Source organism: Zophobas morio, unplaced genomic scaffold (assembly GCF_036711695.1).
Source record: "Zophobas morio isolate AGI-343-1 ecotype UQ-CSIRO unplaced genomic scaffold, CSIRO_AGI_Zmor_V1 ptg000024l, whole genome shotgun sequence".
Lineage (NCBI taxonomy): Eukaryota > Metazoa > Arthropoda > Insecta > Coleoptera > Tenebrionidae > Zophobas > Zophobas morio.
In genome coordinates this window covers 3,054,365-3,082,350 of record NW_026972129.1, presented here as the reverse complement: position 1 = coordinate 3,082,350, position 27,986 = coordinate 3,054,365, and the positions used below count along the sequence as shown (strand labels likewise).

The following is a 27,986-nucleotide window of genomic DNA, read 5'->3' as shown; positions in this document are numbered from 1 at the left end:
AAAGAAATTCCAAAAAATATTTTAAACAATAATAATCAATTCTGGCATTTGTCTTTAGAATCGCCTTGGCTATATCGGTAACATTATACTTTTTAACAACCTTTATGAATGAAAACAAAAAGAGATTAAAATCCTACATTAGGACACAAACGTTTCCAATTTAAGTGAATATTTTTCCGTATATTACAAAAAGAGTTTTTGATGCAGTTATCATCAGTTTTTATTATAATAAATTATGCATACGTGTGCAAACGGTCAAATTGTATAGAATAAATACCGAGAGATCGAAAAAGAAATTAGTCGAAGTTGCTCATGCACGACACGGCGTTTGTCGTAGTTTAAATTATTTTATTTAATGTCAAATTGACAGTTTAAAAATAGAATTATGACACCTACTTTTAAAACACATAAAAATGAATCAAAATCACCGTTTTCCAATTTTGTCCCATTTCTGAAGTAAGATTCTAACAAAAACGCTTTAATTTCATTTGATAACATTGCAGATTACTTTTGTCAAAGCCACGTTTAATAAAAAAATATTCTAAGCTAAGACAAACGGCTTTTCGTGCATGGCCAACTTTGACTAATTTCTTTTTCGACCTCTCTGTACATACCTAGACTTTTTTTTAAATAATAAGATTTAATTTTTATACGTGAAGTAATAATTTAAACTTGGCATTATCTAGTGACTCAAAAAGAGTGTTTTGTTTAAAGGTATTGCCATTTCTATTGAAACACCACCTCTTGATTTTGCTTAAAATTTAGCAATTGGTAACAGCTTTCGGTTGATTGACAACGGCTTGTATTTAGAAAATTGTCTGAATATGAAGTATGAAGGTTGCCAAATTTACGATTAACAAGTGGTGTTTCAATAGATACGGCAGAGACTATAGTTATGAATGTAAGTTACTATGTCACACTTACCCAAGAGAAGATTTAGGAAGACAAAACAAATAGGTAATTCATTTTATGGTTTCAATACAAGGTGCAGGGTCAACCTAATTTTTATTAATATCTACTTTCTTGTTTTGACAATCATAATCATAATAATTTAATGTCAATTTTTAATGATTGTCCAATAGCAGTAACAGAAATGAAGTTATATTTTTACTCTAATTTATTTCATTAGATACAGTAATACATTTAGTATAATCAGTTTAAGCAGAATAACAGTAACAAATGCTAAAAATTACATAATAAAAGTGAAATAAAAGTAACAATAAATGGCGACAATAGAAGTTTGTATTTTCTGTTTTAAACATTTTACTATTCTTCTAAAGTTCTTTGTTCACGACGAGATACCAGACTAACTGCTTTAATAGCGGACTGCGCTGCTTCCGTTTGTTCTGTGCTTTCAGCAACAAGTGCTTTGAATCTTGCGGCTCTACGCTCTCTAGCAGCTTGTTTTTCACTCAAAGCAGCCATTTCATCTTCTAAATCAAGAAGTCTATCTCTTGATTGTTTTGCTCTAATAGCAGCAGCACTTTCTCTTTCCTCTGTGGCTTGCAAAGGTCTCCATTTCACAAGATCCCCGCTATCACCTTCATAACTTACTTTTAAAGTACGCCTTTTGATACTAATGTCTTCATCCAATGCTTTACGAGAATTTTCGTCAAGACCAACACTTCTAAGTGCTTTTTCAGATCTTTGCAGGAGACGTTGTGAATTTATATTGTTGACAGTACTCTCAAAGTCTGTGTTTTCGGCAACAGACACAGTTTTATTGGCTCTGATCCTTTTCAAAGCTGTAGCAGTCTACAATAACAAATAATTTTAAGCTTTGCTAAGGCAAATTGGTTAATCACACATACAAACGTAGCAAACGTAGGCACAACATTTTTGTAGTACTTATACCTAATTACAAAAAGTAGTGACGTTGTCTCTACATCTTGTGTACAATTACCCACTAATGCGTTATCATACCAATAATATCAATAAGTAAAAGTGGAAGTTACACAAAGAATTGTACCTTTAATTGGTGTTAGTACTGACTGGGCAAGTACGTCCTTTGAAACTTTTCAAGTATAAAATATCTGTGTTAGCAAAGAGTGGGTAATAAACAGCCGAAACAAAAATCACTTACCTACTACACCATGTATGTGTATATTGCAAACGGCAGTATACATAATACTTAATTATTTATGTCCTTTAATATTTTATTGAAATTGTTAAACACAGACAACAACAACAATAATAGTCAGAATTAAAACCTTAAAACCACAAGCGCACCTCTTCGTTTATATCGTTTTGAATTAAATCTAAAGCACGCTGAGCAATTCGTCCTCCTCGAGAATCAAACAGATTGTTCTCTGCGATGTGTTTTTCTGCACGCCTCCGAGATGTTGCTAAATCTTCATCAGCAAAAGCTTCTTCATGGCGGCTGAGAATGTCCCGGGCAATAGAGGATCTTAAAGGAGACGGAGGCCTTGGAGAATATTTTTTGTCTAAACGATCTAAAGCTGGTCTGTAGTAATTTTGTCCAATATTGTAATTTGCATCATAGATACGAGTGCGTGGTCTACTGAGAACTGTCCTACCAGACATTATCTGAAACATAGAACACATATATTAGTTATAATAATTGTTTAGCAACTTTTTTTCCACAAATTATTACACAGTATGTTTAAATTGTGAATTACTTTTAATTTCGTTTTAGTCTTTTATAAACTTGCAATAAAAATAAATTCACCAGACAAAATAACTGTCATGGAAATCTGGAAATCTGATCCAGTATGTACGTATTTTAATTTAATTTTGAGATTATGAGTCAACATTAAAGTAATGATCGTATGATATCAAAGAACATTTGAAAGATCTAAAAATGTTTAAATACACGATACGCGAATGAATAAAGAATGAGTCATCTCGTAAGGCGATGTACGCTAGCAATCGGGAAGACTTATTAATGAGCCATTTTAAAAATAGTACGCGACCATGCGACATGCGCCAGAAACTATATAGGTAGCGTTTGTATGAAAATAATTTTGTGTATCACTGTTCAGATTTAGGTTTTTATTTGTGTGTAAGTATATATTCCTCAAACGTAACAAATTCAAATTCTTTCGCAGCTTCAACACGCGATTTTTACTTCGCGAGCGTAAACGAAGGATGTGTTGTAATAGGGTTTATGGGGCGAATGGCGACTTTCATATTTTCTCGACGTTTGATGATCTCAAGAGTACAAAAACATGATGTCTCGTTTCCGTCTGACTGTCTGTCAACCTATTTACTTTATATATTTCAATACTCATGAAAATCAGCAGAAGAAATCTTCTGTAGCTACCACTGTAAAAAATGCATGTAAGAATACATTATTTACAAAGTAATTTTACATATTTAGTTTATGTGATCTTACAGTACAGTGTAAATTAACTCAATGATAACAGTAAAATTACATATTCATGTACATTTCTCTCTAAACTGTAAAAATACATTAGCCACAAGAGTATAATTACAATATTAAAAGTACATTTACACATAATACTAATTTTACAAGTTATGCATGTAAAACTGCTCGTTTATCTAGGTGAAAACACATTTTTTATGAACAGAATTTTGGTTTTACCTTGATCATTTCTATTATTTTTACAAATAAAATAATGTACCTAAAGTTTTAGTTCAAGTGCTATGACAACTATTTATTGAAAACATAGAATTTTTTATAAACATCAGGATTGTAATTGTGAGTGTATAGAGTATGTATAATTTTCAAATAATAATTGTTTGTTAATGAGTAAAGTTATCACTTACTTTTCTGTGACTCATAAAATTAAAGTGATGGTAAAAAAACTGAACGCTTAATTGTTTGTAAAATATGAAATAATTTCTATAGAAATTTCAAAATTATAACTAGGTAAAGAAGTAAGCTTTGATTTGCTAATTTTTTTAATTATAAGTTTATATTTTTTGGTTGAAGTTAAGACATAATCAATTTTTTAAATGGATTTGTTTTTGCATTAAATAGATGAAGATGAACAGTAGCGTAAAATTTAAACATTGACAATACATGTAACAAAAAAACGAAAAATAAGAATCCCAATATATTATTGTTTAGCAACAGTTCGAATCGCACGCTTTATAGTGCAATCGCATGCAATTCTCTCACTCTCCCACTGTTTCATTTTCCCTCGCATTTTCCCAATCTACACGTGGTGAGCAGAGCAGTTTTGTTTTGTTGTCGAACTTTTGATTTACCGCTCTATTATGTGGATTGACAGTATTTCTAGTGAGATAGTTCCTACAAGTTTGTGATTTAAATAGGGTGAAGCGGTGGGTTTGTTTTGCTGCGTAATTTCAACGGAGTTGACCGATAACCGGTAAGTACTTAACCTCTTCAAGTTTACATGCAGTTTAAAACGTACAGGTGATTTTTGCAGTTCGTTTGATTCGAAGAAAGTTGAATTTAAATAATGATGAATTACGAGTGTTTGATGTGCCCTTATAAGACGTCGGCATTATTAAGTTACAACGGACATCAATATTTGCATCGTAACGAAAGAGTTTGCAGATTTAGATGTGTGTATGAAGGCTGTATTAATGAATTTGCTAAATACAACAATTTTAAGTCACACATTTTCCGCGCACACTCGCGTCAACAGGCGCGCGTTACAAATCAGCCTCATCCACGTTTTAAATGTAATGAAGAAATGTGCAGGTTTGAATGTATTGCCTTGAAAGACTTGTCATCTCACATGTATGAACATATTAGGTCAGGATGTGTTGTTAAATGTCCCCTCTTGAGTTGTAATAGTGTAGAAACGTTGTATAGAAAAATTCCTCAATTTAAATCTCACATATATCGTAAACATTCTTTGAAATCAAATGATGAACTTGTGATAAACAACGATCATGATAGTTTTCATGACTTCAATGTTCCTGCTGTTAATTTATCAGCTAGCCCATTTCGGGGAGACTGTAGTGAGACGGTTACATACAATAATATTCTGCAAGAAAATAATGAATGTAATTCTTACTTAATGTCATTAGCTTCTTTGTATTTGACACTACAAACGAAACATTTTTTAACAGATATTGGATTACAAACTATGATTGAGTCTCTATTAGATCTTAGTCAAATTTCAGCTGCATCCCTTGCTACAAACCTTTCTCAAATTGGTTTATCTTTACCGGAAAATTTTCTTCAAAATAATAACTTATTTGAAAAATTTCATAAAACAGGCAGTGGCCCCCTTAGAACTTCCTATTCTAGAAAACAGTTCTATAAAAGACATTTTAATTACATTGAGCCACTATGTTTAGAATTTAGGGACAATGACAGTTGGTCAAAAATCTATTACATACCAATTTTAGACACAATAAAATATTTAATGACAAATGATGCTGTTTATAAACATTGGTCACAAGATACAAACGAAATAAACAAAAAGTTGAATATTATTAGCGATATAGTGGACGGAAAAGTTTATCAAAGTAACTATTTTTTCACTGAAAATTCAAAAGCATTACGTCTCATATTGTATCAAGATGCTTTTGAGGTTTGCAACCCTTTGGGCTCTTCAAAAAAAATCCATAAGGTAATTGCCGTGTATATGGTATTAGCTAATATCTCTTCCTATTTGAGGTGTCAGGTTGATCATATACAGCTAGTAGCTTTAGGTTTGGAATCAGATATAATGAAATATGGATTTTCAAATATGTTTAGTGCTATAATTAAAGATATTAAAATTTTAGAAACTGAAGGAATAGTTATTAACACTGATACAAAGGAAACTGTTAAAGGTTCTTTAATTGCGATGACTGGCGATAATCTTGGAAGCCATCACATAGGAGGCTTTACATGTAATTTTTCTACAAGTGAATATTTTTGTCGCTATTGTCACATTACAAAAACCGAATTTGAAAATAACGTGTTAAAAATTTCCACAACTAGATCTAAATATTCCTATGACTTAGATGTTGATTTGACTCATTTAACGAATGAAACTTCCAGAGGAATTAAATTTAACTCAGTCTTAAATGAATTGCAACATTTTCATGTTTGTCAACCTGGTCTACCACCATGTGTAGGACATGACTTATTTGAAGGGGTCGTGCAATATGATCTTATGCTAGCAATTGATTATTTTGTTTCAAAAAAATTTTTTACTTACGAAACTCTCAACTGCCATTTACATGACTTTAAATTTATTAATGAATTCAAATTCGAAAAAATACCCAAAATTAAAAAAGGCGACAAATTACCAGGCAGTGCGAGTGAAAATATGCGGCTTTTGTTTATTCTACCATTAGTTATTTATGACTTAGTTGATAGTTGGGATAGTATGGAGGCTTGTACTTATTTTACGCCAGATATGTAGTCTTGTAATGTCTTTTGAAATTTCAGTGAGCCAGGTGGCATACTTGAAATCATTAATTTTTGAGTATATCAGCTTGCGTCAACAACTATTTTCAAGTATTAATTTAAGGCCAAAGCATCACTTTATGCTTCACTATCCCCATTTGATCATTCAGTATGGTCCATTGCGTCACTTGTGGACGCTTCGTTTCGAATCTAAGCATAGATTTTTCAAAAATATTATACGTCATAGTACGAATTATAAAAATATTTTGCATTCGTTTTCTGAGAAGCAGTACTTGCCTCAAAAAAAATCACATTCAGTGATAAAGTAATAGCCGATAATGTTACTACATACAATTGTAAAGATTATCCAGAACATGTGTCATCTGTTATTAGAGATAATTGTTTATTTGAACACCCTTTTATAACTAATAAAGTATTTTTTAGAGGCATCGAATACAAATACGGAATGTGTATTTGCTATGGTTGTGATGTTCAATATGGACATTTTTCATTATGTGAAATAATGTATATGCTTGTTGATCAAGCATATTCAAATATTTACTTTGTTGGTAAAAAATTAGAAATTGTAGAAAATTTTGATAATGGCGCATTTGTTGTACAAAAAAGGTATGATGATACAGATTGCGCGTGTATTCATTATTCTAAAATAACACCTAAAGAAGCTTTGCTGCAGTTTGTAGCATCATCAGGTGATAAGTCTAAATTTTTTTGTTTTAAAACAAATCCTGCTATCCAGATGTAAAGACATTGTTTCTTTGCTATATTGGCTTATCTCTAGTTCTGTAGAAGTTTAAAAAAATTTACATACATACTTAGATCCAGTGTAAAGTAACGTTATGCGTACAACGTTATTATGAAATAATTTTTATTATAATACATGTTTTTATGATTAAATTTTAACTTCAAAATTTACCTTTATAAATTAAAATAACGTGTAACTGCATATTTCATGTTTGTTATTATATTGTTGTGAATAATAAAAAAAATACATAAGCTACTGTTATTATTCCTAATTTTTGGTCTAAATTTTAGTAAACAAAAATGTTAGCGTTCAAAATTTGGAACGTATCACGAACCAAAAAGGTATTCGTGGCCATTGAAGAAGACGAGCAGATGTTATTAGTACTGGTAGCCAAAGGTAAGGGCAGTTATTCAAATAACTGTGTTTTGAAAATTCATTGTAGCCTCAGAAAAACTACAAATTGATGGAAGCACATTAGTGTTAGAAACAGATGGGACTGTAATAGATGACGAAACAGTATTGAAAATGGTCGAAAAGGAAGTTTTAATTTTGCTGACAAAAGAGGAGTGCTGGGTGTCTGCTGATGTGGCACTGGCAAGTGCAAGTTTTATATCTCAGGCTTCTACTGTAACTATTAGCTCATCCTCATCCTCGTCGCATGAATTGAGTCCGTTTGAAACAGAAGAGAATAAAACGTGGGTTGACTTTGAAATTCCATGGCAATGCTTACCAAAATCAGTAATTCGGGAATGCGAAGAAGGCTTTAAAACAGGAGATTGCCGAAGCAAAGTTATCAACATGATTGTTGATAATGTCCGTGAATTTAGCAAACATGCAGAAATAGATAAATTTCGTGCTATAGCAAAGCAAATTGTAGCAAAGTATCCGAAACAATTTGCGGACGTTGATGACGACGGTATCGTTATAGGAGATGGGAATCATACAATTTTGAAAAGATTGGTAGATCGTAATAATTACTTAAACCGACCTCACAAAAGATCACCGAATGCAACATATGTAACAGATATACCTTTAGGAAAAAGAAGAAAAATGTTGAGCAAAAAAGCAGGTAAATTCTAAATTTATCTATAACTATTGCGAAACTAAGAAACCATGTTTTATATTTAGTACTTTGAACACAGCCACCATTTTACTGTGTTCTGTTTGTTACTTTTCTACATAATTTAACACCAACCAAAAAGATAATTACAAAGAGATTTCCATACTAATTTTCTTCTTTACTGCAATTGATCGTTTCATTTTCAATAAACATTTCTTTTCATCAAATAAGCCATTTGCATTAATTTTTAGAAAGAATAAGCGTAACATTCTGACAAGACGTTTCACCACACATTTATTAATGCTTTTTTAGGTTGTTCCAACTGGCAACCGGAAATCGAAACAAAATCTCCCGAATCACTGGAGGAAAAAAAGAATACACTTAATGCGTTGCACAATGCTTTTCTTAACAACGTCACGTTAGATTTAGAAACTACAACTCTTCTAAATGAGACATACAATATGCAACGTTTATTCCTGAATAAATGTGATGCTCCCACCATAGAAGAAATTGTTACAGAGTGGCCAGTTTTACTTACAACACCAGTTACCTTTTGGCATTTCGAGAAATTAACTTCTAAAAATATAAACGTATTGGAAGAGCAATTTACCCATAAAGCTCCCAAGATATTACAGCTTGGTCAACAAAATAAAATAAAGGTAACATGTGAAAATTCCTACCTGCAATGTCTGGAAGTCATAGCCAAGTATTTTAATGAAGACTTGAAAATTTTGGTTGATGAGCAGGACAAGGTTTATACTTCAGTCATATATATATATATTTTTATATATTTCTCTTTTATTTTAGCGTAATCAAACAGTCACCTGCAACGAACCTTGCATTAGAACTAACCAAGAAGGTAGGTATAAACCTTGTGACAATTTTAAATGTTATATTGTTACTGTTTTAATTCTAGATGACGAAAACAGGTATTTCATTTATATTGAAAAGAAGAAAGTTGCAGAAAGTACTGATTTTATGACTGCCTTCAAACTAGTATTTTCGTTCTACTATAACTTGAATATGTGCTATCCTAAACAAATATCACATACACTACAGTTTGTACAAATGTATTTTTTTAAAATGTACCCAGAAATTGGCACCAAGAGCAAGAAAAAAACTATTACTAAAGTAGTATCTTTAATGAACAAATTGAAAAACATCTAGGATACTATAACATGCATGCGTCTAACTTAGTATCTATATTTGTGAAAATTGGTGGACTCCATATAACTATGTTAGCGTATTGTTCAATTGCAATTATGTTATCCTTTTTTTTTATTCTTCTGTATTTCGTTTTTATTTGTTTTGTTTATGTATATATTTTTATTATACATACATTTATACGTCGTATGTAGTTTCTATTTTGAGTTTCCTAGAACCTATATTAATTTATAAAGTTTCAGAAACAAAACGTAATTATACAGACTGGCTGTGGAAATGTACATATTTCAGATGTAAAAGTACAATCGTATTCTGTAAAAGTACAGGCATGTTCTGTAAAATTACAGTTGCAGATAGTTGCTTTACAAAACGTTTTGTAAAGTTACATTTATGTATAGTATTTTTACATTTATGATCTGTATTTTTACATTCACAAGATGTGCTAGTACACGAGTAATATGTAATATTTTATGAAGACAATGTATTTTTACACAGCACTGGATTTTTACACGGAAAAAAGTTGGTTACAAAGTTGCCTACTATTTTCCGTGTAATTTTACATATATTTTTTTTACAGTGCAAGGTAAGGAATGCCCGTTCTGGCAACTGATAACGGCCGGAATAAGCAACCCTGAATTTAGAAAGATATTTTGAGCCTCTGGTGACGGAATTTCGTTCTGGCATTTCATTCATCAGATCAATTTACTTTTAACTATATTTAAATTTCAACGCCGTTAAAATAACATAAATATCAAAAAATATAATATAGAATGTTCTGGCAATTTTTTTCTTCATAACAACTATTAGTTCATATAAATTGTATTTTTTACCCCCTTTGGGAGTTACGAGCAAGTTTTTCCGGTTGTATCAGTTGCCAGAATGGGCATTCCTTATTCATTAGGCATCTATATACGTAGGAATATATAAGACTATCCAATGACTTTTGTGTGTACTGAAATATATATAATAAATCGGTCGCAGCCAGCGACCTAATGGTATATACAGGCCGACTGTGAAATACATGCAAAAAAAAATGGGGAATAGGTCACAATATGATTATGTCACTGGCAAAAATTCACGGTCCTAAGTGGTAGCAGTGTCTAGAAAAAAATATTTGAAATTAAATGTAAATTGTTATACGCGCCGCTGGTAATGTTTCGTGACCTACATAATTACTGCAATGAATGGCAGGTGGCTCGGTTTAAGAACCAAAAAAGTAATTTTATCAGGCACTTTTTTAATCGCAACGTGAAAAACACGAAAAGGGCCAGTGATTATCGAGCGGTCGTTGAAATCGGTGTATGGTAGAGTTTTCCAATGCAGAGTGTGTGCGCGAACATTTGCATCAGTGGTACAGCATCTCCGAGATCATGGTACCTTCAACCTCAAACTCACGATCGTGGTCGTGATGGGACAGAAAGAAGAAATTGGATTTTCGCAGCTTGTAGTGCATCCTACATTAAAAGAACACGATCACGTCCATACCATGTTGACAAAGTGCACGGTTTGGAGCCCGCTGATTGTCCACGTTGTGTAACTCACTTTTTGTCCGATGGAACTCCACATACTCGTCAACAAGTACGATTTCAAGAGACGGTTTTCGAGAAACGTGTATTGGTTGGATGAAACAATTCGATTGTGGAAGTCAACAGTGTTCAGAAATTATCGAAGAGCTTTAACAAGTGAAAGTGGCAGCCGCTACTCCGGTGTTTTTTTACCTATCAACAAACCTCTTGCAACGCTCTGACGCCTGTATTGCTAGTCAAGGACATTTTCAACATTTCTTGTCAAAAGGTAGTAGCATTCTAAGTTGCTCTTATTTCTGTTCCAATAAACAATGTAAAATCGTTGTGACAAGGACCAACCATCCGTCAGAATCAAAATTACCAAAAAACTTTCACACTGACCTTTAACGATGAATGAGTAAATGAATGAACGAATGATAAGCAGCAAAAAGTCGGTTGTACTTTTCATTGAAACTGAAAGTGTTTAGGTCGTTTTTATTCGAACGTTTTTCCAACAAGGTGGCTCAGTGCCTTCGTATCGAGGGTGGTTCATGGGGGTTTTGCCCCATTCGATTTTTAATTTGTTTTTTCCATATTTCGGCTCTACTAGGGTGGGGGATGCCGTGGTTAAAATATTTGCACATATTTCGCAGTCACCCTGTATTGCATATACCGGGTGTCTGGAAAATGGCGGATTAACTCTCCGCTACGCTCTTAACAATCAACCAATCAACTGGGGAGTCTGGGAAAAATAGTAAAAAAATTCCTTCTCACATTTTGGTGGAGTTATAATGATTTTAAAATTGGTTATTTTGTTACGGTTAACAACTAAACAACACATTCATTATCATAGTAACTAATAATAAAACTTTTAGTTAGTATTTTTCTCGTCCATGACCATGTTTAATTACCATTTCAGTTAGAATGCACAAAGATATGGCTGTGTTGTTTTTGTAATAATTTGATAAAATTCCATTTGACAACAATGTTTGCCTGATATAAAGTGAAGGTGGATTTCAGTCACTATCGTTACTAAGAAACCAGAAAGTAGGCCGGAGGTATTCACGCATTAGATGTGTGCAGTGTTGCCAATTTTACTTTTATAAAATTACGTTTTTTTCATAATCTACATCATAAAGAATTTTTGTATTATTTTTTCGGGGCTCCCGTAACCCCCGTATATAACGTACTGAAGAGTAAATCCGCCATTTTCAGACACGCGGTATACTATTAGGTCGCTTAGGTATATATTGTATATGTATATACTATTAGGAGTTTCGATTACAATACTTCCATCGCTTATGCTTGGGAGGTGAAAAGCAACGTCAACTTGATGACTTTTTCAACTAAACATCCCTTACTATGTACTTAAGTATAAATGGTCAGTGGCGTAACTATCGGTGTTCCATGTGTTCGCCGGAACACGGGCCCGCTACTTCAAGGGGCCCGGTCCGGTCACACCAACATTTTTTTTTTTAGATTTTTTTATATAATTATTGCCCAAATTACATCCTGAAATAAAAAATTCGAAAATGTGCGGTAATCTCAGGATCGATGGTTCATTGCTATTTACGAATTTTTTGCTGCAAAGGGCTGGACTTTTGGCGGCATCTCAATATCATAGACTCAATAAACTCGGGTTTAGCGACCGGCACCATCTGTCGAAAATGCAGCAGCATCTGTTTCTAATAAACCTGTCGCAGTGTCGCAATCCCATTGTGGCAAATCTAACACCCCATGTAGTAAATTGCCAATCTTTATCCGACAAAAGTATGACTAATTTATGATGCAAGACAACAATATACTTAAATTTTGTCCTCAGATCTACAGTGAAACTTCATGCTGTAATAAGACGTGAAAAAAAAATCAGTTTCAGTTGTGTTTTATGAAAACTTTCGTATTTTCAAAACTATTTTAATTTTGTACTTGTGGTGCTTTTTTGGAATAATAAAATATATCTGATGTATGTCACAACTAAAAAAACTAGACTGGGAAGTTATTACAGAATGACAGTTTCACTGAAATTATCACGGCATGTTTCACTTTTCCTACAATACCTCTTTCTGTGGCTTCAGCGGAAAGATATTTTTCGAAATTAAAAATGACAAAAAACTTTTTAAGAAACATAATGGGCCAATGCAGATTATCTTCACTGAATCTCCCAAGTGGAAATCAAATTTCTAGAAGCTTAGATGTGTCAAATTTTGTATCAAATTGTGCCCGTTGGAAAGCAAGAATAAAACAATTTTGAGATTAAAAAAAATGGGCATTTTTATCTATACTTCTATACTTATATTATAAAGTTGAAGAGTTTGTTTGGTTGAACGCTTTAATCTCAGAAACTACTGGTTCGAATTAAAAAAATATTTTTGTATTGGATAGTCCATTTATCGAGGAAGGTTATAGGCTATATAACACCACGCCACGATTAATAGGAGCAGAGCAGCAATGAAAAATATCGGAAAAACGGGAAAATTATTCCTACTTTGATAGCTTCCGTTCCTTACGCTGCTTAAACGGTTAAACCTTTTTATGGTAATGAAATTTGTTCTAAAATAATCTAATATAAAATTCCCCTGCCAGTGTTTGTAACCAAATTCTTCCGAAACGCCTTGACTGATTTTTATGAAATTTTTTGTGTATATTCGGTAGGTCTACTAAACTATTTTTTATACCCCTAAGTGATAAGGGTGGCCCACCAATTTTTTTTTTATTTTTTAAACAACATTTTTAATTTTTATTTTTTTAAGATTTGGCATCAAAAAATACATATAACCCTAAATTTTGACCCTTCTACCACCAATCCCCATTTTTTAATAACGATATGAGTATCTTTGCTTTCATCCACAGATGCGCAATAAGGTTGCAAGATGGCTATTGAATACAGGTTGACTGCGAAATACATGCAAAAAAAAAATGGGGAATAGCTCACAATATGATTATGTCACTGGCAAAAATTCACGGTCCTAAGTGGTAGCAGTGTCTAGAAAAAATTATTTGAAATTAAATGTAAATTGTTATACGCGCCGCTGGTAATGTTTCGTGACCTACATAATTACTGCAATGAATGGGTAGGGGACTCGGAGTAAGAACCAAAAAAGTAACTTTATCAGGCACTTTTTTAATCGCAACGTGAAAAACACGAAAAGGGCCAGTCATTATCGAGCGGTCGTTGAAATCGGTGTATGGTCCAGTTTTCCAATGCAGAGTGTGTCGATATGGTAATTTGCATCAGTGGTACAGCATCTCCGAGATCATGGTACCTTCAACCTCAAACTCACGATCGTGGTCGTGATGGGACAGAAAGAAGAAATTGGATTTTCGCAGCTTATAGTGCATCCTACATTAAAAGTACACGGTCACAACCATACCATGTTGACAAAGTGCACGGTTTGGAGCCCGCTGATTGTCCACGTTTTGTAACTCACTTTTTGTCCGATGGAACTCCACATAGTTGTCAACAAGTACGATTTCAAGAGACGATTTTCGAGAAACGTGTATTGGTTGGATGAAACAATTCGTTTGTGGAAATCAACAGTGTCCAGAAATTATCGAAGAGCTTCAACAAGTGAAAGTGGCAGCCGCTACTCCGGTGTTTTTTTACCTATCAACAAACCTCTTGCGACGCTCTGACGCCTGTATTGCTAGTCAAGGACAACAGTTTCAACATTTCTTGTAAAAAGGTAGTAGCATTCTAAGTTGCTCTTATTTCTGTTCCAATAAACAATGTAAAATCGTTGTGACAAGGACCAAACATCCGTCAGAATCAAAATTACTAAAAAACTTTCACAATGACCTTTAACGATGAATGAGTAAATGAATGAACGAATGATAAGCAGCAAAAAGTCGGTTTTACTTTTAATTGAAACTGAAAGTGTTTAGGTCGTTTTTATTCGAACGTTTTTCCAACTCTGTTTACAAGGTGGCTCAGTGCCTTCGTATCGAGGGTGGTTCATGGGGGTTTTGCCCCATTAGATTTTTAATTTATTTTTTCTATATTTCGGCTCTACTAGGGTGGGGGATGCCGTGGTTAAAATATTTGCACTTATTTCGCAGTCACCCTGTATAATCATTGTCGTACGATAATGTATGTATTTATGTATTTATGTATAATTTAATTTAATTATATTTATATGTATTTATTTTAATTTAATTTTTTATTTAACTACCAAAATATTCACTAGAAATACCAAAACAACGTTTGCCGGGTCGGCTAGTTTCTAATATGTATAATTGTATATATTTTAATTATATGGATTCAGGTAATTATTGTATTTTATTTTTTTAATTCAATGTTTCAGGTAGAATGATTTTAATAAAACGTAAGCCTTAATTGCAATCTACTCATACTTTACTCATTATACTGGTATTTTTAAATATTTTTTTTTCGCTGTTCATTAGGAGCCCCACAGTGTTGTAGAAAGAACACAGGCCCGCAGTTTGATTGTTACGCCACTGTAAGTGGTTCGTAATTCGTATATCACTATACCATTGTAAAACAAAGAAATTTTGCCGTTACCTCTAGAGTACGAAGAAATAGGTCCCCCGTTTCCGTCTGTCTGCCTCTCTATTTGCCGTCTATCCGGATTTTTATTAGACAGATAATCTCCAAACCTACTGGACCGTACTAATTTAAACGTGTACTAATTGACCCGGCAAATGTTGTTTTACCATATAAATTATTTCTAGTGAATATTTTGGTAGTTAAATAAAAAATTTAATTAAAATAAATAAGTAAATTATAATTAAATTGAATTATAAATTATACATAAAAATTTATTGTACGACAAAGATTATATTCAACAGCCATCTTGCAACCCTACTGCGCATCTGTGGATGAAAGTAAAGATACTAATATCGTTATTAAAAAATAGGAGTTGGTGGTAGAAAGGTGAAAATTTAGAGTTATATGTATTTTGTTCTTGTACTATCTTGCTATTATCTAGGTATACTTTTTGGGCAAAAAAATCGAGTATGCTTACTTAATTAATTGGTCATCTCTTTTGTGTTGAAGAGACAAATCAATCAAATGTCAGTTTTTACTTCCCGAGCGTAAGCAAAGGAAGTTTTGTAATCGAGTCCGTCGGCCGACTCTCTACTTTTACGTTTTCTCGATCTTTAATGACCCCTAGAAGACGAAGAAATAGATCTCCCATTTCCGTCTGTCTGTCCGTCTGTCCGTCTGTCCGTCTGTCCGTCTGTCCGTCTGTCCGTCTGTCTGTCTGTCTGCCGTCCCGGATTTTTATTAGACAGATAATCTCCGAAAGTACCGGACCAATTGTTGTGAAATTTTGTACTTATATTAGGAATATCATGTAGATGGTAAAACGCCAACCAAAATTTGTCTAATCATCCCCACCACTAATGCGATGACGTCACTTCAAAATTGTACATAGTAAATGGGTCTTAAATTGTATAAAATAACATAGTCCTACACATGTAGTTTACGACGCCGAATTGAGTTTTTACCCGAAACGTCCAGATTTTTGGAAAAAAATCAAAATTATAAACATTTTGCAATTTAATTTTGAATCTGCCAACCCGAATGTTTTGAAATGTTGCAGATGTTTTAAGGCTATAAAGAGCATCATAAATCTTTAGTCAAAATATATTTGGTTATCCCCTCCAAAAACTTGATGACGTCAGCTCAAAAGTTTGCCGAATAAATCCTATCTAAAATGTACAAAATATGATGCATCTGTACTTGTGATATATCACTCCATTCATATTTTTTGGATTTGCATATACAGGGTGACTCAAAAAAATTAATGAATGCGCAAAATTTATTTTACTGATTTACTCAGGGACTACAAAACCGAATGCTTTGAAATCTTGAAGATGTTTTAAAATTATAAGCATGGTAAATTTTTGATCAAAATGTATTTGGTCGTCCCTCCTAAAAAATTTATAACGTCACCACAAAATTTTGCTGAATAAATCCTATCTAAAATGTACAAAATATGATGAGTTTGTATTGTGATTTATCATTCCATTCAAATTTTTTCGATTTGCATATACAGGGTGACTGAAAAAAATTAATGAATGCGTCAATTTATTTTATTGATTTAATCAGGAATTACAGAATCGAATGCTTTGAAATCTTGGAGATGTTTTAAAGTTACCATAAGCATGGTAAATTTTTTATCAAAATGTATTTGCTCTTCTTTCCTAAAAAATTGATGACGTCACACCAAAATTTTGCTGAATAAATCCTATCTAAAATGTACAAAATATGATGAGTCTGTACTTGTGATTTATCATTCCAATCATATTTCTTGGATTTGCATATACAGGGTGACTCAAAAAAATTTATGAATGCGTGAATTTATTTTATCGATTTAATCAGGAATTACAAAACCGAATGCTTTGAAATCTTGGAGATATTTTAAAGTTATTATAAGCATGGTAAACTTTTGTTCAAAATGTATTTGTTCATCCCTCCTAAAAAAATTGATGACGTCACCCTTAAATTTTGCTAAATAAATGCAAAAAAGATGATGAGTTTGTACTTGTGATTTATCATTCCATTCATATTTTTTAGATTTTCTTAAGAGGTGGCTCAAAAAAATTAATGAAGTCAATTTATTTTATTGATCAAATTAAAGGCAACACTTATTATTAGTATTACATTGGACCAACCCAATTTGGTAGACACAAAATTTTTTAAAGTAAAAACTCGGTTGAAACTTAAGGGTAACACGCTTATTACATCTACTTTAACATTACAGACGTGCATTTGTTTTGTGCGCTGACTAGGTTCCGCGAATGTGGTATAGACATGTTAATAATCAACCAATTGTGAATTCCACCGTCAAAAATTAAAATAAAACCCAATGTTTTATATAATAAGCGGAAGTCGAAGCAATAAAACCGATGGTCGTTTTGTTTACAGTTTCTCTGTTTGACTCTCACGTATGCTGTTACGCTTGTCATCTTAAATTAAGAATGCCTATACATACACGATTTTCAATTCCCTCTCATATTACACGCCGGCGCCGTATACGTGAGTAAATTGTTTCGTTATTTTATTGATTATAACAAATCAATATTCAAAACGACCCAATTCATTTTCCCGAAAATTTGGGAATACAATAATTTTATTCTTAGTATTACACTACATCTATCCCAACTGATGTACGTGTCCTTGCAAAAATGTTGATGACGTCATCGCAATTTTTTTTAAATTCCCACTACAAAAATGTAATGAGAAAAAAAACACAATAGGCATGCAGTCGTCAAGGTTTCCGACAGCGAGGGAAGTACTGTCTAAACTCTTTAGACCATTTTTTTTTTTAATACATATGCATTAGAAATGTACCGACTGTAGGTCTGGCCGACTAACCGACTAGCCGATTGTTCGGCCAGTAAAAACCGACTAGTCGGCCGACTGTTCGGCTTTGTTAAAACCGGTTTATAAATGCCACAGTGTGTTTTTTTTTTCTATTTCTCTGACTACCTTAAAATTTTGTTTTATTTTAATAAAAGGAATAACTGAAGTTCCTTTGTTTTCCAAAAAATGTGTTAAATTTGTTTGGATAATTTTAACATTTATTAATTTTTTTTAGTAACTCAGTACAAAAATAAAGAATAACACAATTTAGGGCCAGTTAATACAATATTTTAACTGAGAGTAAGTTGATCGAGCATTTAACAAGGCCATTAGCGACGTCTAATTGGCATAGAGTCGGTCACATGGTACTTTAATGCGGGGTTAAAAATTAAATCGCTATTAAATATTTAATTGAGGTTCTGTAAACCGGGTTTAATTGTTTTATATACTATTTTAATTTTAATAAAAAAAGCCGACCGATCGGCTGTTTAGCCGACCAATCGCCGATTGCAGCCGACGATGAAAAACGGCCGAATAGTCGGCTTATCCGACCGGTCGGCCACTAGTCAGTACATCCCTAATAATAATACACTTTTTCTCGTTGGTTATCTGCTTAAAGTATGTTTCATATTGTCCGCACGTGTGTGGATCGCTCCATCTTGGAATTTGTTTGGCGCAGGAGCTGCGAAGTAACATTCAAATAACTTTCGACCATTTCTTTATCTTTAACCCCCGACTGAAAAAGAGGGGTGTTATAACCCCATTATCTCTGTGTGTGCCTGTCTGTGGTACCGTGACTCACAAACGGATGAACCGATTTTAATGCGTTTTTTTTGTTGTTTGAAAGCTGGTTGAATCGAAATGGCTCTCAGCTAAGTTTGATGGTAATCATTTAACCCACTTTTAACTTTGAAGCCTTTATCCTTTATCTATTTGTGGATGTGCCTGTTGCACTGTAGCTCTCCAATAGAAGAACCGATTTCAATCGGGAAGGCTCTTGCGAGGGTGGTTTGATAAATAAGTCGGTTCGCATCGTCTTGTAGAGTGAATATCAAGCCATTCTGTCAGTAATTCTTCGTTTAGGAATTAAATGAATACTAGTGTGTCGAGGGTTTTTCATTTAAAAAATTGGTCAATGTTGATTTCGACAGAACTTCCCTCGCACCTGAAGTACAAGTCCGGCAAATCCTGCTTTTTTGAAGAATTATAAAATTAAATGTTGAGATGTTTATTTTGTGATAATCTCTATAAAGTAAAAACCAACGGTAACGGTAACTTACGATAACCTTAAAACGTTTGCAGGATTTGCGAACACTCAGTTTTGCGGTTTCAAAATTAAATGGCAAAATATTGTTATGGATTCATAAACCACATATGCACAAATATAATATTTTATAAAATTTATATAACATTTACTACCGTAAATTTTGGAGATTTGTTGCCCCGTCCCTATCAATAATATGATGACGTTACATTATTGATGGGGACGATGAAACAAATTTTGGTTAGCATTTTACCACCTACACGATATTTCTAACAAACATAAAATTTGACAAAAATCAATCCAGTAGTTGCGAAGATTATTGTTAATAAAAATTGACATAGGCGATAGATACATAGATAACAAATAAACCAGGGACAGAAGAAACAGTGAGGCCACTTTCTTCGTACTCTAGACTTAAGAAATTTCAAGAAAACGTGAAAGTAGCCACTCGCCCGATGACCCTATAACAATCTTCGCTTACGCTCGAGAAGTAAAAATATGTATAATAATAATATTAATAATAATAATAATATTAATCATAATCAAAATCAAGATAGATTCGTAAACCCCAAGTACAGGAATATAATCTTAATTATGCAAGATAATTAGCGGACGTCATCAAATTGTTGGTGGGATAATTAACAAAATTTTCGTTACCGCTAAACCATATCTACATGATATTTCCAACATAGAAGATTTTACAACAATCGGTCTAGTAGTTTGGAATATTATCTGTCTAAAATAATAAAAATCTACTCACACTCTCTAGGAGCCATGATACGTCGAGAAAACATTAAAGTAGCTAGTCGCCCGATATTACAAAACTTCCCGAGCGTAAGCGAAGTCTTTTAAAAATAAATTGCATATAAACTTGTATCTAATTAGAAGGTAAGTCCAAATCTATTAACGAGTAAACTCACAATAACTACATACAGGTTTTCTATTCGATTAATTTACTATTAAATCAGGCACTTATATCTCTATGAGCCCCAAGAAACTGCAAAACTCTAATGGCAAAAATATTATCCAGTTACAGAGTATTCAAGTTACCTAATCATTGTTGGATAGAAAATTTCAATATTTACCGATATTATTTATTCAAATCACTTAAAAAATAACTGCATATGTTTACACCAAACCGGCAGAAATAAAATAACCATCATTAAAGAGAGAGAGAAAGTAATTATAACCATCAATATTTAATAATATCACATTTATCTTTATAAATTCTAAATTCCTGTAATGTGGAAATCAGGCCATTGATAAATTAACAACTGTTGGATCTTTAAACAATAGTAGACGTATTTAATTTGAAAATACAATTTTTCATTGTCAAAGTAACTATTTTCTTTAGTAGGACGCTATCTCCAAAGTTATATTAAACCCAAGGAATTTAACCTTCAGTGCTCTATATTCAAATGCATCGTGAGGAATACAGCAAGACTGAAATGAGCGAAAACCTAAATCGTGGTTTAAAGATAGATGAGAAGGTGGCGGCTTGTTCTAATAATTATTATTAGCAGAACGGCGTGGCCTGGATTGTAAACGTTACATGCTGCTGCAGTTTTTACGTAAACTTGAAAATTTAAGACATAAAAAAATAAATATAAACATATAATACAGTAAAAACATTACTAGTAGTGTAAATTAACAAAAATGTTATTTTAAATAAATGTATATTCAGAAAGTTCCGTATAGATGCTTAGAATTGCATAATGTAAGAAATATTTACTAAAAATATTGAGAGCGATAATATAGGGATATCTAATGAAAATTAAGAGATAATAAGAATTTATAACATGAATAAAAAATGCCAGCTTACCTTTTAGCTGTTTGATAGCAGTTATAAAAACGTCACACACAACAGACGCAAACCCCGTATTAGAATACAGTACAGGAATAACCAGGAGGATACTGACTCTCCCACCAAATGCGTAACACCTACTCATTGACTCATTTTATATTTCTGTATTGTAAATAGTTTTGCAGATATAAATGTAATGCTGTTTGAATACAGATTTAATTTTTATTGTAATTGATCTGGTGGGAACTTATAACTGACAATATGCAAGATTTAATAAACTACTTAAATAATATCAAAATACTTGCAATACTGAGATGCTGTAACAAAATTGGGCCAACTGGGTTGGGAAACACTCTACTTCAAAAATGCAAAAAAAAAAAAAATGATACCAGAAACCGCATCGGTTTATTGTTGCCAAAAATTTGTTGGCAATACCTACAGGTAATAAAAAAATTTGAAAATATTAAAACACATTGTCAAAAGAAAGACCAAGGATAGAATTAGGGATCTCTGGGAAAATATATTTTTTTAAGTAAATTAGCCTAAATGTAAATAAACATAAGTTGCTTCTACAAGTATATATAGACAATTTACATTTGCCTAGTTTTAATAATACAGAGTAATCAACAAATACTGTTTCAGTTTTGCTTGCAATTGGCAGAAATATCACCTCAGCATACTTCCTGTTGTCAAAATTGACATGGTTGACAGCGATATTTTATTTATATTAAAATGTCATAGCCTAAGGATTATTCTTGAGCCCTTAAAACTGACATCGCGAACTTTTTGGATCAGATTCGGCAATAACAGGTCAAGAAAAATTTGTCAGAATTCTATCACCAACTCAAACTGTAGTATTGTTGATCACGTCGTACAAAATACTTTTGCATCTCAAGATTTGTTCCACTTTAATAAAAAAAACTGATCGCAGTTTATTTCGACAGAACTTCCCTCGCGCCTGAAGTACAAGTCCAACATATTCCACTTCTTTGAAAAATTATAAAATTAGATTTTGCGATGTTTGTTTTGTGATAACCTCTAATAAGTAAAAACCAGTGACATAAATAACACCCCCGCAGCCTCTGCGTCGTGGGGGCGCAAGTTGCAAGGGAGTGTGCAAATTACAAAAGTACGGATAATGTAAAGCACATATACCCCGAGATCGAAAAAGAAATTGGTCGAAGTTGGCCATTCACAACAAGCCGTTTTTCATAATCTAATTTTTTTTATTAAATGTTAAATTGACAGTTTAAAATTAGAATTATGACACCTAAGTACTTTTAAAACACATAAAAATGAATCAAAATCACCGTTTGAAAATTTTGTCCCATTTCTGAAGTAAGATTCTAACAAAAAAGCTTTAATTTCGTTTGATAAAATTGCAAATTACTTTTGTCAAGGTGACATTTAATAAAAAAATATTTTAAACTCAGACAAACTGCTTTTCGTGTATGTCCAATTTTGACTAAATTCTGTTTCGATCTCTCGGTATTTAAAGCAGATAACCAACGGGAAAAATGGCCTCTCAGCAGTACTAATAAACTTTAATGACAAGTACTTGGTTACACATCGGAAGAATGTTACGTAGAAATTTGTTTGATTTGAATGAGTTTGTTGCCTCAAAACAGGGCACTAAAGCCACTATCGAACAGAATGTTCGGAATATTATTATTATTAGAATTCTTATTATACAAAGACGTACGTATTCTCACATTTTCGAGAAAATGGGGTGACTCGTTCTTAATTTGATCAATAAAAAAATTATGACGTCATAAACATAGATAATAGACAGTGCGAAAAAAAAACAAACGGTTAAGTTTGGTATTTAACATGCGACCTCCGCTCCGCGTTTCGAGCTGTAACCCACTCACTGGGCCATATTCGGGATGTCCTAAGCTAATGGTAGTTATATTTAAATATTTACCCGGATCAGCTATGCATCTCAAAAAAAAGTTCATTTTGGTCACTGAACGTAATGCTCCACCAAGAGTTTCGTCATTGTCCCCCAGAAAATGTTCCGCTAACCATTCCATATTTGATGCGATAAATCAATATATTTACATAAATTCTCGATCGGATGGATTTTCGCGTCTCAGTTTATATATTTTCGGCGCTCGAACTCCAACGAACTTATTTTAATGATTTGCAGTTGTTAATACCATAGAACCTTTGATTAGCATGACCAAGAGTAGACTGATAAATTTGTAAGTACATACTGATCGCTATAAGTAAATGCTTACAAATGTATTTAGCATTATTTACTTATAATATCATCAGCATAAGCATATACTACTGTTTATTAATATACCAATTATACAGGGTTAGTCACGAGAAAATTATTTCTGAAAATTATTTTTACGCAACCCAAAATACTAACAACCTGTACCACTTGATACTAAATGAATTTAAAATGAAATGCTTAATCCAAGATTGCTTTGACTTTGGCACTTTTGGCAGTGTCATTTTGACAATTCCGGAAAGGAGGTTACGCGAGTGTCCATGGTCGTACCACAGCAAAGATATCAATCAGTAGAGACAGCTCGTGTCGGCGCCTTTGTTCTTTCTGACCCGAATTTTAAGCCGTCATGGGTGGTCGTTGCCTAAACTATTCCTAGATGTCGCCATCCAATTTAAAAAGTATCACTTCATTTACAATTTCAAAAATTGATTCGTGTACGCAATTTATTGCAAACTGTCTAGTTTGCTCAAATCGTATAATCGTGAATCGCAATAAGAAAAAAGAAAAGTCGATATTTAATTTATAAACACGATAATTTGTTACAGTTTTTATTTTATTACTTATACAATTTGACAATTCGCACATTCTTTCCCCGAATACTTGAGGTTTAATTATCATTGTAAAAATAATGTAATAAATTCATCTAAAAAGAAAGAGGTTTATTTAAGAAAAAATAAATAAAATAAAAATTAAATTACAAAAAGGAAAAAAGTTAATGCTGTCAAATTATTTTTTTTCTATTAATTTTTTCACCTTTGGCATTTGTAAATTTAAAGCTAGCATTTACAAATTTTAGTGCATAAAATAATCTCATCCTAGCATACAAAGCAAGCAAATAATCGTATGGAAAGTTTTGGCATGGATGAACAAATGTAGCTTGCTTATATAAATTTAAAAATTTTAACAAAGTAGTTGTTTGTAAAATTATATTTTCAAAATTTTCACTAAAATTTTGCTCTAATTCACAAATGTAAAAAAAGAAATTATCGTTTGGCATATATAATTTATCAAATAACTCGCAATTCTTCGTTTGGTAGGCCCTGAAATGTGAATATATGCTTGTGTAATTACTTTATACAAGAAGAAATATAAAAATAAGAACAGTACCTGTTAAATTGTTTAATAATTTCAAAAATTTTACGAAAAAAACGCATTTTACCAAACAACTTAACCCGTAAGCGTAATATCATATAAAGTAAAATTTTTATTTATTCTCTCCCTCGTGTTTGGAATTCTTGGAAAAGATAGTAAACATAACACACTTTTTGTTTAAAAAGTCGTCGCAAACGAACAACAACGGTGGTTATGAAATAAATAATAAAAATTTATTATATATGATTCCGTTGTTGTGGTAAAATTAAATATAAAAATAATAAGAAACAAACTACACGTAACAAAAAATTATATAAGCAGACCTTCACTCAATAAACAATTTTTTTATTCATCATGTATATATATATATATTTTTTGACCTACACAATCTTGAGTTTTATTTTGAGACGTTGCTTAACCCATAAGCAGTCGCTTAATCCCTATGGACTTCCGGTTTCATGAATTCCTTAATTATTCTTACCTGCGTCGACCCATACCAATTACCTGCACTTTATGCGAGTCGACAAATATGTATTTTTTTTGTAATAATTTTTTTTAAATAAAAATTTTACTTTATATGATATTACGCTTACGGGTTAAGTTGTTAGGTAAAATGCGTTTTTTTCGCAAAATTTTTGAAATTATTAAACAATTTAACAGGTACTGTTCTTATTTTTATATTTCTTCTTGTATAAAGTAATTACACAAGCATATATTCACATTTCAGGGCCTACCAAACGAAGAATTGCGAGTTATTTGGTAAATTATATATGCCAAACGATAATTTCTTTTTTTACATTTGTGAATTAGAGCAAAATTTTAGTGAAAATTTTGAAAATATAATTTTACAAACAACTACTTTGTTAAAATTTTTAAATTTATATAAGCAAGCTACATTTGTTCATCCATGCCAAAACTTTCCATACGATTATTTGCTTGTTTTGTATGCTAGGATGAGATTATTTTATGCACTAAAATTTGTAAATGCTAGCTTTAAATTTACAAATGCCAAAGGTGAAAAAATTAATAGAAAAAAAATAATTTGGCAGCATTAACTTTTTTCCTTTTTGTAATTTAATTTTTATTTTATTTATTTTTTCTTAAATAAACCTCTTTCTTTTTAGATGAATTTATTACATTATTTTTACAATGATAATTAAACCTCAAGTATTCGGGGAAAGAATGTGCGAATTGTCAAATTGTATAAGTAATAAAATAAAAACTGTAACAAATTATCGTGTTTATAAATTAAATATCGACTTTTCTTTTTTCTTATTGCGATTCACGATTATACGATTTGAGCAAACTAGACAGTTTGCAATAAATTGCGTACACGAATCAATTTTTGAAATTGTAAATGAAGTGATACTTTTTAAATTGGGTGGCGACATCTAGGAATAGTTTAGGCAACGACCACCCATGACGGCTTAAAATTCGGGTCAGAAAGAACAAAGGCGCCGACACGAGCTGTCTCTACTGATTGATATCTATGCTGTGGTCGTACCGTAGCCACTCGGAGTAAAGTCACTAAATAGATAAAGTACCGCAATTGGGCGCCATATTGTGTCCGCGCCAAATTCAAAATAAATAAATAAAAATTAACGGACTCGATACTTGCGTACAAAGCGTAAATGTAGATTTTTTTCAAATAAACATTTATTTATGTTTAAGCGTTATTTGTTCAATGCACTTAAATGCTATTGATAAACATAAGGGGTGAGTAAAAAATATAGATGAGAAACCTTGCAATATCAGTTTATTAACAAAATTTCGGCCGCAATAGTTTCCTTCCATCTGCTCGCTTTGCTTCAAATTGTTGTAACTAAAAGTAAATAGCATTTAACATTGTGCAATTACATATTCAAGCTTTAAACAAATTACTTCGCAAACTCTGGAGTTGTCGTTCAAATCGTCCCGGCCTATTAAATTCTCCCACATCTCTCTTCTAGTCTAGCCCTATTACTAACACCTGCAACAATTTAAATTAGTTGAGAAAACTCAATTGAAAACTCAGTTGTAACCTACCTGTTGGAAGACGAAACAATCGGCTTTTATTTCCACACAAAGGAACACAACAACTTGGCATTTTAAAATAAAAGTCATAAAACACAACAAAAAAACACAAACAACTTTACAAAAAACACAAACAACTTTGCAAAAAACACAAACGGCGTTTGACAATTAACATTGACGTTTGTCGGTCGCCATATTGTGTCCGAAATACACGTTCTCTCTCTAACACATTGAAACATTCAATTGCGGTACTTTGGTTATCTAGGGACTTTAACTCGGAGATAGACTACGCTAGCGCCCCTAATAAATTTGTCAGGGCTTGCTTCGAGTACCTCTTGATCTTTTGCAATGATACGGATTAGTTATGAGAGAATTATTTCTAAAAATTACTTTTACGAGATTTTATTTAAAGGATACAACGTAAACTTGAAAGAGTAATTAAGTAATTTAATTACTGCAACAACTGTTGAAAATGTTGGCATGTTGGGGGGATGCTACGGCGTTTTTGTAAATGAGTGCTCGAAGAGGCCCAGAGGCTACAGATTTGTAGTTCGAAGAGGCTCTAGTTGACGCAGAGATGGCGAACTAACACATGCCCATTAGCGGGGAAAAATATTGCTAGAGTACTTACGGCTTCAGAAGAGCCCAGATTGAAAGAAGTACATCGATATTGTAGTTAAAACGTCACAGTAAATGTTGAGAATGTGGACCATTTTGTTAAAGGCACATATTCACTCTCTTTTTAATTTCAAAAATGTTCTGTATCATCCTTTCGTCAATGCTCTGGACCCATTGTTTAATTTCATATTGCAATAAGAACGCCTGATTGCTGAAACAATCTTGTCAAAAATGTTTGTGCATGCTGATCGTGTCATCTCAAATTCACAACAACTTCCTCAGATACTGAAGGGAGAAGAAATCTTCTTAGTTGAGATTGCCGGTTTGAACAAATCTGTTGATTACATCTCCTCTAATGTGAGCCTCTGCCGATGTTTCTTGAATTTGCAAATCAGGATATTAGGTCAGATATCCCTGCTTACAAGCGGTTACAGAATGCACCCACTCTCAGTTAAAAATGTCCCATTGCGGACGAGGCATAATTTCAGCGAAGCGGGATTTTTGAAATCCATGGTCAACTACGCCCTTAGAACCATTTATAAAACCCCTGTATATTATGTTTTTGGCGCCCAAAGTCCAACAAACATGTTTTAATGATGATTTGCAGTTGTTAATACCATAGACTCTTTGATTAGAAGGATAAATTTGTAGTGGCGGCTCGTGACCTTTTGAAATGGGGGAACACAATTTGATTGATGAATTAAATATGACATAAAACAATTCTTATGTTATTAGTGTTATTACCAATTAATAGACGAAATTGTGTGACGGAAATAAATACAAAAATACATTCAAGAAAAATAAAAAACGATTTCTCCACATTCATTTTTGCC

The 27,986-nt window shown here is 32.5% G+C and overlaps 2 protein-coding genes and 1 long non-coding RNA gene across 5 annotated transcripts; 1 reads left to right on the top strand and 2 right to left on the bottom strand.

Moving 5' to 3' along the window:
* Positions 1 to 1,099: 1,099 nt before the first annotated feature.
* On the bottom strand, positions 1,100 to 21,319 carry LOC135134993 (uncharacterized). The gene is made up of 3 exons (XM_064063924.1): positions 21,210 to 21,319; positions 2,230 to 2,547; positions 1,100 to 1,755 (listed from the first exon to the last, which is right to left on the bottom strand). The coding sequence occupies exons 2-3, from the start codon at positions 2,542 to 2,544 to the stop codon at positions 1,267 to 1,269; spliced, it is 804 nt and encodes a 267-aa protein (XP_063919994.1). The 5' UTR covers positions 2,545 to 2,547; positions 21,210 to 21,319; the 3' UTR covers positions 1,100 to 1,266.
* Positions 4,089 to 9,390, top strand: LOC135135264 (uncharacterized). 3 transcript variants are annotated; one of them, XM_064064293.1, is made up of 7 exons: positions 4,089 to 4,316; positions 4,377 to 4,654; positions 7,355 to 7,460; positions 7,507 to 8,133; positions 8,437 to 8,876; positions 8,932 to 8,983; positions 9,041 to 9,390. In XM_064064293.1, exons 3-7 carry the CDS (start codon positions 7,364 to 7,366, stop codon positions 9,289 to 9,291), a joined length of 1,467 nt encoding a protein of 488 aa, XP_063920363.1. In that variant the 5' UTR covers positions 4,089 to 4,316; positions 4,377 to 4,654; positions 7,355 to 7,363; the 3' UTR covers positions 9,292 to 9,390. The 3 variants fall into 3 exon arrangements, with proteins under 3 accessions (XP_063920363.1, XP_063920364.1, XP_063920361.1); XM_064064294.1 differs by lacking the exon at positions 4,377 to 4,654; XM_064064291.1 differs by having other exon boundaries at positions 4,377 to 7,460.
* Positions 21,320 to 26,263: 4,944 nt separating the features above from the next.
* On the bottom strand, positions 26,264 to 26,778 carry LOC135135691 (uncharacterized). The gene is made up of 3 exons (XR_010281624.1): positions 26,548 to 26,778; positions 26,404 to 26,491; positions 26,264 to 26,344 (listed from the first exon to the last, which is right to left on the bottom strand). It is a non-coding gene; the product is annotated as an uncharacterized LOC135135691 (long non-coding RNA).
* Between the last annotated feature and the right edge of the window lie 1,208 nt (positions 26,779 to 27,986).

Bases quoted from the DNA above. Each gene is read 5' to 3' on its own strand.
- LOC135134993 (XM_064063924.1), bottom strand. From the start codon at position 2,544: ATGTCTGGTAGGACAGTTCTCAGTAGACCACGCACTCGTATCTATGAT. The intron at 1,756-2,229 runs GTGCGCTTGTGG...TTGTTATTGTAG, and splicing joins AAAACGATATAAACGAAGAG to ACTGCTACAGCTTTGAAAAG.
- LOC135135264 (XM_064064294.1), top strand. From the start codon at position 7,364: ATGTTAGCGTTCAAAATTTGGAACGTATCACGAACCAAAAAGGTATTC. The intron at 7,461-7,506 runs GTAAGGGCAGTT...AATTCATTGTAG, and splicing joins ATTAGTACTGGTAGCCAAAG to CCTCAGAAAAACTACAAATT. The intron at 8,984-9,040 runs GTAGGTATAAAC...TTTTAATTCTAG, and splicing joins CATTAGAACTAACCAAGAAG to ATGACGAAAACAGGTATTTC.